Consider the following 17600-nt stretch of genomic DNA (forward strand, 5'->3'; position numbering starts at 1 on the left):
AAGGATGCTTTATTTTATTTTTTGTTTGTTGATCAAATACTATATTAGGATAGGAACTTAGATTCTGTAATCCCTAAAGATGATTGGCTTATGTCAAAATGAGAAAATTGAAGGTAAAAATGTGGATCCTCTTGCTCTAAAAAGCTGACGTTCAGGGGCCTTTGGGGTAGCTTTGAGCATGGAAAGAGCATGTTGTTTTTATGATCTCCATACAGCCTATAGACTGAGGCATGTAAATATACTCCATGACCAAAACACATAAGGCAAAAAGTAAACATGAACCCTGAGCCTGCTTTTTGTATTATCAGCTGGTTCCTTTTTCCTTGATACATCAGTGAATCCTCACCATGGTCTCAAACGGTTTCCACTTGTTCTCTCAGGTCATTACCGGGCGCGACGGCTGCTCAATGTGAATCCAATCTGAAGAAGATCTACACCGTGCAAACCGTTCAGGTGAGACCTGGCCCGCAGTGTAAAGAGCTGAGTCATCCTCAGAGGAAAGAGGTTGTGCATCACGACTCGGCTAGGATCACATTAGCTTGAGGAGAAAGCTTCATTGATGGACAGGAAGTACGGTCCACTTGCACTTTGAGTGTTAGGAAAAACGACAACATTTCTTATCTTGAAACTTGAACACGTAGTGAAAGGTTTATTGACGTCTTAAAACATACCAATATATCAGCTTTTCTCCCCCCCCCCCCCCCCCCCCCCCCCCCGTCTCGAACTATTTTAGGTTGCAAATGTGTGAAAATCCTGTTTGACATATCATCATCTGTCAAACTCAATTCACTATGACTCGAGCTGGACGTATAGACAGTGTTCCCCCTGGCCAAGACACTCATGACAATAGGATGCTTTATTTCAGAATAAAGCTGAATGACAGGTATAATAGCATGTCAACAAAGTATAACAGATTTTAAGGCTGATGTTTGAGGCAAATATTGATATTAGGAAGACACTTCATCGGGGGGAATATACAGGGTTCTGGTCTGGGCTTTTGTACCAATACGTTATTTAAATGTTGTTTTTAACCAGGAAGTTCCCAGAGATTAAAATGTATGTGTTTGTGGTTGAGGTAGCACACCATTACTCCAAAGTAACACATATTATAAAGTAAAGCATTTGAAAAGGTACATTTACACCATGTCACATAATCTAATGACAACCCAGACTACATAATACACAATTCAGTTTAGGGTTGCACTCTTCAGTTACACAGTTTAAAGTAATGCGTGGTCTTCCTTGTTGAAGACTATACTGTATGACTTGAGTGCTTTAGCCGGACGTCGAGACAGTGTTCTTCCTGGCCACGACACTCATGACAATAGAAGCTGTTTCACACTGAAAGAAAGTCTGGGGGTAATGTTCAGTATTGAAATAACATCACAAAATGGTGGAAAATGAATGCTTTATTTAAGAATAAAGTTCAATGACAGTATAATAGCATGTCAACAAAGTAACACAGATTTTAAGGCTGAAATTTGAGGCAAATGTTGATATTTAGGAAGCCACTTCTTGGGGAGAATATACAGGGTACTGGTCTGGGCTTTTGTACGATATATATTTCTTTTTTTTAACCAGGAAGTCCTCAGAGATTACAATATATGTGTTTGTGGTTGAGGTAGCGCACCATTACTCCAAAGTAACACATATTATAAAGTAAAGCATTTGAAAAGGTGCATTTACACCATGTCACAGAATCCAATGACAACACATACTACATAATACAAAATCCAGTTTAGGGTTGCACTCTTCAGTTACACAGTTTAAAGTAATGCGTGGCATTGCAAGTGTGGTAACCTCAATGAGTGACAGTAACTTACATTTTAAAGCCACAGTTGCAAACATAAAAAAAAAACGTTTCCCCCTTCATCGTCACTTCCATACACCGATCTTTTTAATGACAGCTGTTTATAAGCTATTTCCTTTCTTGGAATCAAATACATGTGTATTTCTTACACTGCAATGTTGCTTTCATTCTTGTATTTTATACCTGACTTGTTCTATTTTAGCTTGCTTTATTTTCATTTAATTTTCTCTGCCTTGTATGACTGGTTTTAAAATGTATTTAAAAGTAATTGTATAAAGTCTTTCTGTGACATTATATCGAAATGCTTTTAATGTTTATTTGATTTTTTGGTAAAGCACTTCGAATTGACTTGTGTTGAAATGTGCTATATAAAAACCATGATAAATACATTTGCTTTGCCCATATTTACCATCTCTTCTGTTGTAGATGTTGTGCTTCATGTCAGAATCCAGAAACACACACAGAGTGAGACATCGCTTTATTTGTTCCTGCTCTCTGGATTGGACCAACTGCGTGGTTTCTGCCCAGTGACGCACAGACGTCACCAGTCGGTAGGCGGAAAAGCGGTGGTGTGTCTGCTCAGTATCTACAGCTAACGCCAAACCGGGTGATTTTAGTAGACACATTCACACAGGAGCTTTTAAATAAAGTGATATATTCTTTAACCGGCTGTAATGGCGGTTCCAGCGGGTCAGACAGACTTACAGAGGGACAGAGGCGCACTCAGCGACCCTCAGACAGTTTCCCCTGAAAACAACATTGACATCGACGAGAAAGAGTTGGAAAACATCACAAAGAAACACCGAGAAGACGACGCGACGACGCTGCCTCTGCACTCACCTTGGACGTTTTGGCTGGACAGGTAATATACCGCCACTCTTCCGTGTTGCATGTGAGTTTGTAACCCGGGGAAGAGCAGGAATGATGGAGGAAAAACAAGAGTCAAGGCCACAGCTTTCCGCAGGCCTGCAGAGCGAATGTAGCGCGAGACTGTTCCATGACCTTCTTCTGTTACAAAGTTACCGTTTCATCCACGGTTATGAATCCTACGTGTGTTTACCTTGGTGTCTATTGGTATTAATCATTAAATTCAGGAGAGTTTCTCCTATGTCTCCCAGCAGGGGAGCCTGGCAGGGTAATGGTCTAAAAGTAGCTCAGTAATAGGATACAGTCTTTCCAGAATCCACATAGACAGTGGTGTAAAGTAACTAAGTACATTTACTCAAGTAGGCTACTGTACTTAAGTACAATTTTGAGGTTCTTGTAATTCAAATCTACATTTTCTGCTACTTTGTAATTATACCCCACTGCAGAGGTAAATAGTGTACTCCAATACATTTATTTAATACCTTTAATTTCTTTGCATATACAGATTACTGATAAACAATATGATCAACACTTAACAAATACTTTAGATACACCTGGATTAAGCCCCAATTAGTGGAAATTAGTTACACCTGTACCATTTTGATAAACATATGAATGCATCAATACTTATCAAAACATACAATATATATCATTCCGAAGTCTGCCAACCTGCATAATTAGTACTTTTACTTTTGGTACTTTAAGTATATTGTAATGCCATGATTTTGTAACAGTTGTTCCATGTTTCCGAGCAGGGGAGCCTGGCAGGGTAATGGTCTAAAAAGTAGCTCAGTTAAAGGATACAGGCTTCACCTAAATGAAGCTGTTATATACTAGCCTTATTACAAAGACTTTTCCAAATAAGACTGCAAAGTGTCTCTATTTGTCTTCCCTTCTCTTTTATGAGATCATGAGATTATTTATTGTTTGACTTTCTGCCTTTGAGCAAAGGTTTCCAGAGTGTGTATCCCACCATGTCATCTTCCATGTGTTTATTTAATGTGTTGACCCAAAAATGAGTGAAGTATTAAAGAGGCACTATTATACTCTTTGGAGTTTCCTCTTTCCTGTGGTGTGTTAGTTTGTGTGCATGTAAATGGAGTGCAAAGGCTACAATCCCAAAGTTTATAAGCAACACTTTATTGTACAGTATACAATATGTATTATCAGTCTGGTTCCAACCTCCAAAACGTGACATTTTTCTGCTGACCTCTATTTCTATGATTTCAAATGATTGGTCCAAAAAAAGAAGACTTTTAAAGAGCTCACATTAGGGCTCTCAAAATATATATATATAAATTAGCATTTTCTCGCTATTTTAACAACTAAACCATTAAAATAGGATAACATCTTTTGTCCATTCACACTGGAAAGTGTCTTTTAACACACGTAACACATGCTGCCAACAATCAACACTCAAGCACAACACGTATACAAATAAAACATCTGTAACTAAAATAATGTAGCCTACTATCTAAGAACATTCCTAGGTGTAGCCCGAACCCTTTCATGCATGAATTAGGAAAGCCTCAGTCAGGATTTGTTTACCAAGTGTTTTTATTGGCCATGAAAAACAAGGTTTTAACTTTAGTTTCTTTTTATCTAGTTTTTTAAAATGTACTCGGGTGAACAGTATGCGTTAAAGTTTGAACTGAAGACGTGTACATTTGGAAAAAATGATAAATAAAGATGTGCAAACTTAAAATGACATTATAATAACATAAGTATATTGATTGACGGCCCAAAAAGATATTGCAAATGAAGTATTTTCAAGAGGAACAGTACCAGTATGAATTGTAGTTGAAATATAGCCAGTGATGCATGACGTCCACTTTAGTGGACAGGTGGCTAATCATGATTTCCTGCAAACATAAAATCAATACTTTGACAATTTATGAATGATATGATTCCTAAGTTGTTGCTTGATGTCACCAACATTGTTACACCTGCAGGGGGGGCTTTCCATAAAAGGATTGGCAAGATGTCGACGTGTGATTCGGTCCATCTGGCTTTCTGTCGTCCATCTTGGTTTAGAGCAGTGATTCTCAAACTTTTTCATACCAAGGACACTTAACTAATAAAAAAACACTCGCGGACCACCTAACTCCTCAAATATCCAAAAACACATCGTTTTTCTAGAACAGATTACAAATCGCCTGAAAATGGTACAAACAAGTGGCAACATGTGTGATGGAGGTGCGCTGGGCTAAATCATGAAACTTAAGCTCGCTCCATTGCGGAAAACTTAAATAGATTAATTAATTTAAAATGTGAAATTTTACCAATATACTCACGGACCACTAGGGGGTGCTCACGGACCACCAGTGGTCCGCCGACCACACTTTGAGAAGCACTGCTCTAGAGGCATGTAAATATACTCCATGGAGATGATCACTAAAACTAAACGGAACTCTCTGTTTTAAAGTTGACACACATAGATCACATCAGTCATCTGACCAAAACACATAAGGCAAAAAGTAAACATGAACCCTGAGCCTGCTTTTTGTATTATCAGCTGGTTCCTTTTTCCTTGATACATCAGTGAATCCTCACCATGGTCTCAAACGGTTTCCACTTGTTCTCTCAGGTCATTACCGGGCGCGACGGCTGCTCAATGTGAATCCAATCTGAAGAAGATCTACACCGTGCAAACCGTTCAGGTGAGACCTGGCCCGCAGTATAAAGAGCTGAGTCATCCTCAGAGGAAAGAGGTTGTGCATCACGACTCGGCTAGGATCACATTAGCTTGAGGAGAAAGCTTCATTGATGGACAGGAAGTACGGTCCACTTGCACTTTGAGTGTTAGGAAAAACGACAACATTTCTTATCTTGAAACTTGAACACGTAGTGAAAGGTTTATTGACGTCATAAAACATACCAATATATCAGCTTTTCTAATTGGAATCCCCCCCCCCCCCGTCTCGAACTATTTTTAGGTTGCAAATGTGTGAAAATCCTGTTGATCAATATCATCATCTGTCAATTCAGATGCCTTTGATTTGTGGCTCTTCTTACACTTTAGCCATACTACCTTTTGTTGTGATGGCTTGTATGTTGTTGAGGAGAAGTCAGTGCTTTATTTATTTTGTATTGGGACTTTCAGCATGTGCAGTGTTGTAAAACTAAATATAGCAGCTGTAAGCAAACAGTCCAAAAAAAGAAACCAGGGACTAAACACAGAACAAACACCGCTCAATAATTGTGTGGGCTTTAGCATTCATTTCTCCACTAAACAAAAACGTATTGGTACCAGTTGACTTATTATATATTCTTCAGGTTTAACATAACAACCTTATTTATTTGGGAATGTATCCCACAATGCCATGGGGTCAAATATATGAATCTAATGTAATAACAATAACCAATTTCAGATTTGGCCCGAATTGTTACACACAGAAACAAACAGCCACTAGATGGCAGAAGGGTTCTCTAAAATAACACCTTCAGTTTCCTCCAGTTTCCTGGTTCAATCCCTTTACCCTGTTGTCAACACGTCCAAGTGTCCTTGGGAAAGGAACAAGGAACCACAAATATTTCAGATTTCTTGGCCAGCAGTGTGTGACTGTTAGTCTCTCTGAGCAGCTGGCACCTTGTATGGCAGCTTTAGCCTCTGTGTGAATGTGTGTGAATGCTGACTTGTATATGTAAAAGCACTTTGAGTGGAAAAGCACTATATAAAATACAGTCCATTTACAATAAAGAACAACATATTTAGTTTCCCCACCTGCAAAAAGACGAAAAACCCTATCTTGAGTTTTTCTTTCAACAGTTTTTTCGTTGATATTTTAACGGGAAAAGGCAAAATGTTGCAGAACCGAACATTACAGAGGAAGGATTTCCAATTCTGTTATTTCTTTGACATCTTCCGTCATCTGTGACTCCTCCTACGGTAGCCATGGTTTCTCAAAGTGCTGCAAGTAGGCATGGCTGGAGAAAAGACGATATGTGTATATATGAATATAAATGTGTGTGTGAGACATTAAAGTTCAAATCCAAACCCTTCTTACAGGTCTTCTCCTAAAAGCAGTGATAGTCCAGTAATATGGTGATAGTGAAGCATACCATAACAAAAACCTGGAAGTTACACTATCAAACTAAAGCCTCCGTTTGATTTGATGTGTGAAAGCACAACTTGTGAAATGCTTAGCCTCTTAGCATGGGGGCTATCCTGGAGTTGGCTTGATTGGCATTGTCCTGACACCTGTACTACGGCCATTTTGAATCGGCCCTCAGCCAATTCAAAAAGTATAATGCTCCACAAATTAAACTTGTGCTTGTATTATATTGTATAATACGTACACATATATTACACAGTATTCATGTGTTAGTAAGAGAAAATGTTTTCAACTTTAAAAACTGCAAACACATTTTTAAGTTGAAAAGAAAAAAGCCCAATAACTTATTTACAAGCTTGAAAAATACCCTTCATATTTCCACTTATTATAGATATCTGAGGCTTCTGTTTTAACGAATAAGCTGCTAACACAATAAAACCCTCTGGAGAGCTGTGAGCCTTTTCTTAAAGCATTTTCAAGTATTAAGAATATTTTACCCACATTTGATCGATTTTGCTAACTTATAACTGAACTTATGAGGCAATATTCCTCACCTCTAGTGAGTGGCCCAGCCCTTCGTATATTTTTCTGTATGTGGCCCTCAGTGAAAACAGTTTGGACACCCTGCTCTACTGTTACACCAACAACTTATCTGTGAGCTTTAAGAAAGGAAAACAGATCTCTTCTCTCCATGTTTTTCTCCCTGCAGTTGTTCTGGAGCGTGTACAACAACATCCCTCCAGCCACAGCCCTGCCTCTGAGGTGCAGCTATCACTTAATGCGTGGAGAGCGGAGGCCTCTGTGGTGCGTCTGTTATCACTGTCAATATTAGAGTTTATTCCCTAACAGCAGCAGCAGGAGCACAGGGCAGAGTCCAAGCTCAGGCACTCACTGTCATGTCATGTAATCATTTCCCTTCAGTTACACACAGTGGTGGAAAGTAACAAAGTACATTTACTCAAGACCTTTCCTTAAGTACAATGTTATGCTACTTTGTAATTTTACTCCACTACAATTCTGAGATAAATGGTGTACTTTTACTCCACTACATGTATTTAATACATTCAGTTACTTTACAGATTTGGATTAATGATGTGAAATATAATCAACTTTAGTTCCACCTGGAGTAAATCCACCAGCTACCCTGCAGTATACAAAATCATTCAAACTAGCTGCACCTTCACCAGCTTTGAGAACACTTTAAAGATCAATCATTATAAAACACATCATATATTATTCTGAAATCGACCAATCTGCACAACGACTACTTTTACTGTCGCTACTTTCACTATATTTTGATGCTAATACTTTTGTACTTTTACTTGAGTAACATTTTAAATGCAGGACTTTTACTGTAACTGAGTATTCCTACACTCTGGTACTTTTACTCAAGTACAATATCTGAGTACTTCTACTTTTACCCAAGTACAAGATCTGAGTACTTCTACTTTTACCCAAGTACAAGCTCTGAGTACTTCTACTTTTACTCAAGTACAAGATCTGAGTACTTCTACTTTTACTCAAGTACAAGATCTGAGTACTTCTACTTTTACCCAAGTACAAGATCTGAGTACTTCTACTTTTACTCAAGAACAAGATCTGAGTACTTCTACGTTTACTCAAGTACAAGATCTGAGTACTTCTACTTTTACTCAAGTACAAGATCTGAGTACTTCTACTTTTACTCAAGTACAAGATCTGAGTACTTCTACTTTTACTCAAGTACAAGATCTAAGTACTACTTTTACTCAAGTACAAGATCTGAGTACTTCTACTTTTACCCAAGTACAAGATCTGAGTACTTCTACTTTTACTCAAGTACAAGCTCTGAGTACTTCTACTCAAGTACAAGATCTGAGTACCCATACTTTTACTCAAGTACAAGCTCTGAGTACTTCTACTTTTACTCAAGTACAAGCTCTGAGTACTTCTACTTTTACTCAAGTACAAGATCTGAGTACTTCTACTTTCACTCAAGTACAATATCTGAGTACTTCTACTTTTACTCAAGTACAATATCTGAGTACTTCTACTTTTACTCAAGTACAAGCTTTGAGTACTTCTACTTTTACTCAAGTACAAGATCTGAGTACTTCTACTTTTACTCAAGTACAAGCTCTGAGTACTTCTACTTTTACCCAAGTACAAGCTCTGAGTACTTCTACTTTTACTCAAGTACAAGCTCTGAGTACTTCTACTTTTACTCAAGTACAAGCTTTGAGTACTTCTACTTTTACTCAAGTACAAGCTCTGAGTACTTCTACTTTTACTCAAGTATAATATCTGAGTACTTCTACTTTTACTCAAGTACAAGCTCTGAGTACTTCTACTTTTACTCAAGTACAAGCTCTGAGTACTTCTACTTTTACTCAAGTACAATATCTGAGTACTTCTACTTTTACTCAAGTATAATATCTGAGTACTTCTACTTTTACTCAAGTACAAGCTCTGAGTACTTCTACTTTCACTCAAGTACAAGCTCTGAGTACTTCTACTTTTACTCAAGTACAAGCTCTGAGTACTTCTACTTTTACTCAAGTACAAGCTCTGAGTTCTTCTACTTTTACTCAAGTACAAGATCTGAGTACTTCTACTTTTACTCAAGTACAAGATCTGAGTACTTCTACTTTTACTCAAGTACAAGCTCTGAGTACTTCTACTTTTACTCAAGTACAGGCTCTGAGTACTTCTACTTTTACTCAAGTACAGGCTCTGAGTACTTCTACTTTTACTCAAGTACAGGCTCTGAGTACTTCTACTTTTACTCAAGTACAGGCTCTGAGTTCTTCTACTTTTACTCAAGTACAAGATCTGAGTACTTCTACTTTTACTCAAGTACAAGATCTGAGTACTTCTACTTTTACCCAAGTACAAGATCTGAGTACTTCTACTTTTACTCAAGAACAAGATCTGAGTACTTCTACGTTTACTCAAGTACAAGATCTGAGTACTTCTACTTTTACTCAAGTACAAGATCTGAGTACTTCTACTTTTACTCAAGTACAAGATCTGAGTACTTCTACTTTTACTCAAGTACAAGATCTAAGTACTACTTTTACTCAAGTACAAGATCTGAGTACTTCTACTTTTACCCAAGTACAAGATCTGAGTACTTCTACTTTTACTCAAGTACAAGCTCTGAGTACTTCTACTCAAGTACAAGATCTGAGTACCCATACTTTTACTCAAGTACAAGCTCTGAGTACTTCTACTTTTACTCAAGTACAAGCTCTGAGTACTTCTACTTTTACTCAAGTACAAGATCTGAGTACTTCTACTTTCACTCAAGTACAATATCTGAGTACTTCTACTTTTACTCAAGTACAAGCTTTGAGTACTTCTACTTTTACTCAAGTACAAGATCTGAGTACTTCTACTTTTACTCAAGTACAAGCTCTGAGTACTTCTACTTTTACCCAAGTACAAGCTCTGAGTACTTCTACTTTTACTCAAGTACAAGCTCTGAGTACTTCTACTTTTACTCAAGTACAAGCTTTGAGTACTTCTACTTTTACTCAAGTACAAGCTCTGAGTACTTCTACTTTTACTCAAGTACAATATCTGAGTACTTCTACTTTTACTCAAGTACAAGCTCTGAGTACTTCTACTTTTACTCAAGTACAAGCTCTGAGTACTTCTACTTTTACTCAAGTACAATATCTGAGTACTTCTACTTTTACTCAAGTATAATATCTGAGTACTTCTACTTTTACTCAAGTACAAGCTCTGAGTACTTCTACTTTCACTCAAGTACAAGCTCTGAGTACTTCTACTTTTACTCAAGTACAAGCTCTGAGTACTTCTACTTTTACTCAAGTACAAGCTCTGAGTACTTCTACTTTTACTCAAGTACAAGATCTGAGTACTTCTACTTTTACTCAAGTACAAGATCTGAGTACTTCTACTTTTACTCAAGTACAAGCTCTGAGTACTTCTACTTTTACTCAAGTACAAGCTCTGAGTACTTCTACTTTTACTCAAGTACAAGCTCTGAGTACTTCTACTTTTACTCAAGTACAAGCTCTGAGTACTTCTACTTTTACTCAAGTACAAGCTCTGAGTACTTCTACTTTTACTCAAGTACAAGCTCTGAGTACTTCTACTTTTACTCAAGTACAAGATCTGAGTACTTCTACTTTTACTCAAGTACAAGATCTGAGTACTTCTACTTTTACTCAAGTACAAGCTCTGAGTACTTCTACTTTTACTCAAGTACAAGCTCTGAGTACTTCTACTTTTACTCAAGTACAAGCTCTGAGTACTTCTACTTTTACTCAAGTACAAGCTCTGAGTTCTTCTACTTTTACTCAAGTACAAGATCTGAGTACTTCTACTTTTACTCAAGTACAAGATCTGAGTACTTCTACTTTTACTCAAGTACAAGCTCTGAGTACTTCTACTTTTACTCAAGTACAAGCTCTGAGTACTTCTACTTTTACTCAAGTACAAGCTCTGAGTACTTCTACTTTTACTCAAGTACAAGCTCTGAGTTCTTCTACTTTTACTCAAGTACAAGATCTGAGTACTTCTACTTTTACTCAAGTACAAGATCTGAGTACTTCTACTTTTACCCAAGTACAAGATCTGAGTACTTCTACTTTTACTCAAGAACAAGATCTGAGTACTTCTACGTTTACTCAAGTACAAGATCTGAGTACTTCTACTTTTACTCAAGTACAAGATCTGAGTACTTCTACTTTTACTCAAGTACAAGATCTGAGTACTTCTACTTTTACTCAAGTACAAGATCTAAGTACTACTTTTACTCAAGTACAAGATCTGAGTACTTCTACTTTTACCCAAGTACAAGATCTGAGTACTTCTACTTTTACTCAAGTACAAGCTCTGAGTACTTCTACTCAAGTACAAGATCTGAGTACCCATACTTTTACTCAAGTACAAGCTCTGAGTACTTCTACTTTTACTCAAGTACAAGCTCTGAGTACTTCTACTTTTACTCAAGTACAAGATCTGAGTACTTCTACTTTCACTCAAGTACAATATCTGAGTACTTCTACTTTTACTCAAGTACAAGCTTTGAGTACTTCTACTTTTACTCAAGTACAAGATCTGAGTACTTCTACTTTTACTCAAGTACAAGCTCTGAGTACTTCTACTTTTACCCAAGTACAAGCTCTGAGTACTTCTACTTTTACTCAAGTACAAGCTCTGAGTACTTCTACTTTTACTCAAGTACAAGCTTTGAGTACTTCTACTTTTACTCAAGTACAAGCTCTGAGTACTTCTACTTTTACTCAAGTATAATATCTGAGTACTTCTACTTTTACTCAAGTACAAGCTCTGAGTACTTCTACTTTTACTCAAGTACAAGCTCTGAGTACTTCTACTTTTACTCAAGTACAATATCTGAGTACTTCTACTTTTACTCAAGTATAATATCTGAGTACTTCTACTTTTACTCAAGTACAAGCTCTGAGTACTTCTACTTTCACTCAAGTACAAGCTCTGAGTACTTCTACTTTTACTCAAGTACAAGCTCTGAGTACTTCTACTTTTACTCAAGTACAAGCTCTGAGTTCTTCTACTTTTACTCAAGTACAAGATCTGAGTACTTCTACTTTTACTCAAGTACAAGATCTGAGTACTTCTACTTTTACTCAAGTACAAGCTCTGAGTACTTCTACTTTTACTCAAGTACAAGCTCTGAGTACTTCTACTTTTACTCAAGTACAAGCTCTGAGTACTTCTACTTTTACTCAAGTACAAGCTCTGAGTACTTCTACTTTTACTCAAGTACAAGCTCTGAGTACTTCTACTTTTACTCAAGTACAAGCTCTGAGTACTTCTACTTTTACTCAAGTACAAGATCTGAGTACTTCTACTTTTACTCAAGTACAAGATCTGAGTACTTCTACTTTTACTCAAGTACAAGCTCTGAGTACTTCTACTTTTACTCAAGTACAAGCTCTGAGTTCTTCTACTTTTACTCAAGTACAAGCTCTGAGTACTTCTACTTTTACTCAAGTACAAGATCTGAGTACTTCTACTTTTACTCAAGTACAAGCTCTGAGTACTTCTACTTTTACTCAAGTACAAGCTCTGAGTTCTTCTCCCACCTCTGGATTTAAACATATATTAAAACATATAAACACAACACCCACTGAAAGTATATTTGAAGTATGACATCAAGGATTACATTGTTATATTTTGTAATCATTACATTTGTATTAGTCTGATTATGAATCTCATTCTTTTTGATCATCAGTTAAACATGTTGAATAGTCGATATTAGTGCTTCAAGTTACATTAAACGTGATGTTTCTGCTTCTGCCATTGAAATGAAATAACTTTAGAATAAAGTAAAACATGTATTAATGTTGTTGATACCAACAGGGAGGAAGAAAGCAACGCAAAAGGAGGAGTATGGAAGATGAAAGTACCAAAAGAAAGCACAGTAGGTGTCGTTGTTTATCATCACATCACACAAACTGCTGAGCGATGAATAAACTCTTCTGCTTCCTCCTCTTGCTCCAGTCTGCCGTTTGGAAAGAGTTGCTACTTGCTACTATCGGGGAGCAGTTTGCAGATTACTGTGCCTCAGGTGAGCCACTTCATCAGAATGAAAACAAGTGCTTTTTCCCCCTGCAATGACTTTGATGATCATGTATCTGTTTTATCCCCCAGACGATGAGGTTGTCGGCGTCAGTGTTAGCGTTCGGGACCGGGAAGATATTGTACAGATCTGGAATAGCGACGCATCTCTTGCTGACGAAGCAAATATCTTGGGGAAAGTCTATGAGCTCCTCCCGTACATTCCTTTTAAAGCTGTGTTTTATAAGCGTAAGTATTCCCCTTGTTTCCCCCTTGCATGTAACGCAGCATTTAGATTTAGCAACGGAGCTTACACTTTAAAATTGCTCTTGTCAGAAACGAACACCAGTCAAGTCGGACCGCAGAACATTTCTTAACGATGCTCTGGAATGAATTATGCACGTTTGCAGGAGATTCTTATTAAAGCACGCCAGAGGAGGATTTAAGGAGCGAACATAGCTGTAGGCTAACCAGGAATGTATTGATGTTGCAGAGAAATGCCCCCTAATGTATGCTTTCATACCTGCTCCACGTAGCATATGCACATGTCACTACATGTCAAATACCTAATCCCAAATGTATAATGAGCTGTACAGTTACTAGAATCAACTGGTACACAAGCAGAGCATGTTATTTAAGACCATAATACTAGTCTTTGAAATGTGCTGATGGGCAAGTGAAAAAGAAAGTCTGGTTACCCTAGCCTCTCCTGTCTTTAAAGAAGCCCTACTATGCTTTTTGGGGTGTTATATAGTGCATGTAAATGGTCTGCAAAGGCTAAAATCCCAAAGTTCCTTATTTTTTGATGAGAAAAAAACAACTCCAGATTATCTTAAAGCTCCTTCACTGTTTTTATGTTCAACAGTAAAACAGGTGGGACGAAAAGTGTTTGTTGTAATTCTCTCTTTGACCACAAGAGGACCCATTATTCTTAATCGTTTTCAGAAACGTACATTTTACTATAAATTAGATTTTTGCAAACGCACAATATATAATGTATTTTATATTTAGAGTGTATGGAGTATTTAAAACTTAGAAGTGTTTGACAAAAACGAAATCACCTGAAAAAAGTAGCTGAAGGAAGAAGAAAAAGAGAGTATCCTGGTAAAAGCTTTTTAGTTCCCCTTTCTTAAGTCGTACTGTAAACACAGAAAACAATTCAGATTACACTTGGATCACCAGAATTATAATTTTCTCAGGGCTAACATAATATTACTTTTTTCTTTAAAAAAATGGTCTTCCTTTAAAGACTTGATGTCAGATTCGTCTGTGATGTTCACCTGGTTTTGCTGTGTTAGTTTCTGCTGTGTACCTAAGTATCCAGTGTTCATCAGTTTGTTGCATACGTTTTCATTAGGGTTCATAAGGTGCTATGAGTGTCTGCAGTTTGTCCTTTTACACACTCTCTCCAAAGCATAACATCAAAACATTGAAAATAAAACACAAAGATATCTGGATTAAGAGGTCGCTTTTTCTTTGCACAGCATGAAAGAAAGGCGAAATGAATGGGCTGTGATTTGAGTTTTTTTAAGCAGAGGTTGAGTTCAATAATTTGCACGGCCCTCGTAGGATTTTGTAAACATTGAAATGGCCCTTGAGAGGAAAAAGGTTCCGCACCCCTGCTTTAAACAAAGTCTCCTGCATGTTAAAATACATGTTCATACTCACCGTGAATCCCTTTGACTTTCAGCTCACATGGACCATCATGCCTTTGAAGGAGGACGATCAAGACATTAAACGAATGTAACGCACTTTTTTTATTTTCACCTGAACTCTGTACCTGCCTTAGGCGCTGTCCACAACCTAATCAAGGGTATTATTTTGCATTCAACAAGGAAATAATTATCAATATATTTTTATAACTTTCAATGACTGATGCCTTGTTTCATGTTGATGTGGGTCCTAACATCTGAACTCTTTAGAGACTGTTTATCCAGCGTAATAACTTGTTAGTTCATTCTGATTTCCTCCTGAACTGCACTGTCATGGTCCTGTTCTCTGCACGGCATATAGACAGCTTATCCCTGGTGTAGAGTGGTGCAGGAATGAGTCCTCAAACCAGGAAAGGGGTCAGCAGTTTACCACTTCCAGTGCCCTTAGTCTCTACATACACTTTTAGCCACCTTTAGCTTAGCGGTGGTGATGCGCTGCCATGTGATCGTTATGTCTGTGGCTAGGCTAACGTTAGCTTTTTATTTCTGCTGATTGCATTTACGCTTTAAAATTAATTAATGTTATTTTAATATGTGGAGATTATCCTGCTGAAAATAACATGTACGTATCATAATCATGTTTGGCGGAAAAAAGCGTATTATTTGCAATTTTACGAGAAATCCCATTGCTTTTAGACGAGGAAGCCCTTCTGATGCTAACTTCAGTGCTAGCATACACACACATCATCGCTGCACCGCTCTATAGAAGTAGGAGATACATACTTAGTCTTTTTACAATATTTTAAAGTATATTTTTACCAGATGAGCATGGCTCTACATAATGAGTTTTATCTCAGTTCATATCATATTTAGTTAAGTCAACTTAGCCAGTGCCACAGCACTTTTTACAAATGTAAGTAGTTCGTATCTTAATGGTGTTTCATCGAGTTTGTCCCCATTTGATTGTTTGAAGCTTTCATACATCACATTTAAAATCAGGGTAACTCTTGGAAGTATTGCACATGACTACCTATTCCAATCCCAGTGTCCCTCAGTTACTAAGCCTTCACAGAGGATCAGAACACATCTGATATCGCCCCCCGAAGAAACTCCGATTTATCTAAAGAGCACAACCCATTCTGAAAGGTGCCTCTTTGAATGTCCTCAGCCACGCCACGTTTGACATTTCTTTCAATACACGTGTTGAAAAGTAGACCCTGCGCTCTCCTGAACGGGGTCACGGTGTGTTTAGCGAAAGAGATACTGCACATTTTTAAAGCTCAAATAGTGACGCTTGTCTGTACTTGCAGAGAGAAATGCAGCATTGTTGTTCAAGTAACATGAAGTATCCTCATAGTTAGCAGGATATGTACATTATGTTAAATTCTGTCTAAAATATGGTAAGTTTCAATAGTCATTGAGTCAACTGCTGCTTCAAAGAACCAGAAGAAACACTGACCTCATGTATTTGATCGTGTTCATGTTAAGGAGCATCAAACTTATTTTTCTATCCGTTCCCTTCACTAACTCTTCTACTAGTGCAGGGCATGCTGCAGTGAACTGTCATTGTGTGTCTCACCACTCTTACTGTGTTGTCAAACTAGACGACTGGTCGATGCGTTAGTTACTGAATAAGGGGAGAGTATTTCCTTTGTAAACATGATTTTTGCAGTGACATGAGCAAAGTAAATAAAATTGAAATGAAAAACACAATTCATAGTATGCCTGTTTCTTCTTTTAAAGTACTAACAACATGTGGACGTGAGTTAATGTCATATACAGTAAGAGCCTTAAATCACTGCTTATTGCACAAGTGCCACAAAAAAGAGGACGGAAATATTTAACATTTTTACTTTAAGGTCTTCAAAGGACTTAACTATTATGACGTATAGTGGGCCAATCACATGGTAGGCTACAATACAATTAACACATTTTGACTGAAACTGATTTAATTTTGACTTTAAGGTCTTCAAAGGACTGAACTATTATGCTTATTTGGGTTTTCCCTTTCCTGTAGTGTGTTTGTCTGAAATGTAGTACAATAGGGCCACTTTACATTTTGAGATAAAGCCTGATGAGTCACATTAATGTTTAATATTTAAATATTAAATCAGTTTCAGTCAACATGTGTTAATTTCGTATGATTGGTCCACTATATTTCTAGACCGTGCCATCGATGAGTGCCAAAAGGTTCTTTTTTAACTATAACATATTGAATACTGATAAATATAAGGATAACATATATTACATAATATTTATTTAAACGTTGTGTCCGACAGTGGAGCACAGTTTATTGCATTCATCATTATATTTACATCTATGAGGGAGATACATATGAATATAGAATAATATATGTACCATTTTAGGGGTTGATTCAAAGCAAATAATAAAAAATAAAAAACCCAACAGTTATTTAGTAGAAAAGTAGAATCTCTAAATAAAGCCACAGCACTAATACAATATTTTGCCCATTAAGGCCTCCTGTTGTCTTCGGGTCAAATCTGACCGATTTAATCAATCAATCAATCAATGTTTATTTATATAGCCCAATATCACAAATGTTACATTTGTCTCAGTGGACTTTACAGTTTGTATAAAATATCAGTATGACAATACGACACCCTCTGTCCTTAGACCCTCTGTCCTTAGACCCTCACATCGTAC

General features: G+C 37.2%; 1 protein-coding gene across 1 annotated transcript; it reads left to right on the forward strand.

The window, feature by feature from the left end:
* Window positions 1-380: 380 nt before the first annotated feature.
* Window positions 381-16649, forward strand: LOC117543772 (eukaryotic translation initiation factor 4E type 3-like). Its single transcript, XM_034212330.1, has 8 exons — window positions 381-453; window positions 2237-2672; window positions 5265-5337; window positions 7442-7536; window positions 13087-13147; window positions 13228-13294; window positions 13378-13533; window positions 14975-16649. The coding sequence occupies exons 2-8, from the start codon at window positions 2485-2487 to the stop codon at window positions 15019-15021; spliced, it is 687 nt and encodes a 228-aa protein (XP_034068221.1). The 5' UTR covers window positions 381-453; window positions 2237-2484; the 3' UTR covers window positions 15022-16649.
* The last annotated feature ends 951 nt before the right edge of the window (window positions 16650-17600 follow it).

This window comes from Gymnodraco acuticeps, unplaced genomic scaffold (assembly GCF_902827175.1).
Source record: "Gymnodraco acuticeps unplaced genomic scaffold, fGymAcu1.1, whole genome shotgun sequence".
NCBI classification, from domain to species: Eukaryota; Metazoa; Chordata; class Actinopteri; order Perciformes; family Bathydraconidae; genus Gymnodraco; species Gymnodraco acuticeps.

Excerpts from the sequence above, each read along its gene's own strand:
- LOC117543772 (XM_034212330.1), top strand. The coding sequence starts at position 2,485 with ATGGCGGTTCCAGCGGGTCAGACAGACTTACAGAGGGACAGAGGCGCA. Across the intron at positions 2,673-5,264 it reads TGGACGTTTTGGCTGGACAG|GTCATTACCGGGCGCGACGG; the intron begins GTAATATACCGC and ends TTGTTCTCTCAG. Across the intron at positions 7,537-13,086 it reads GGAGAGCGGAGGCCTCTGTG|GGAGGAAGAAAGCAACGCAA; the intron begins GTGCGTCTGTTA and ends TGATACCAACAG.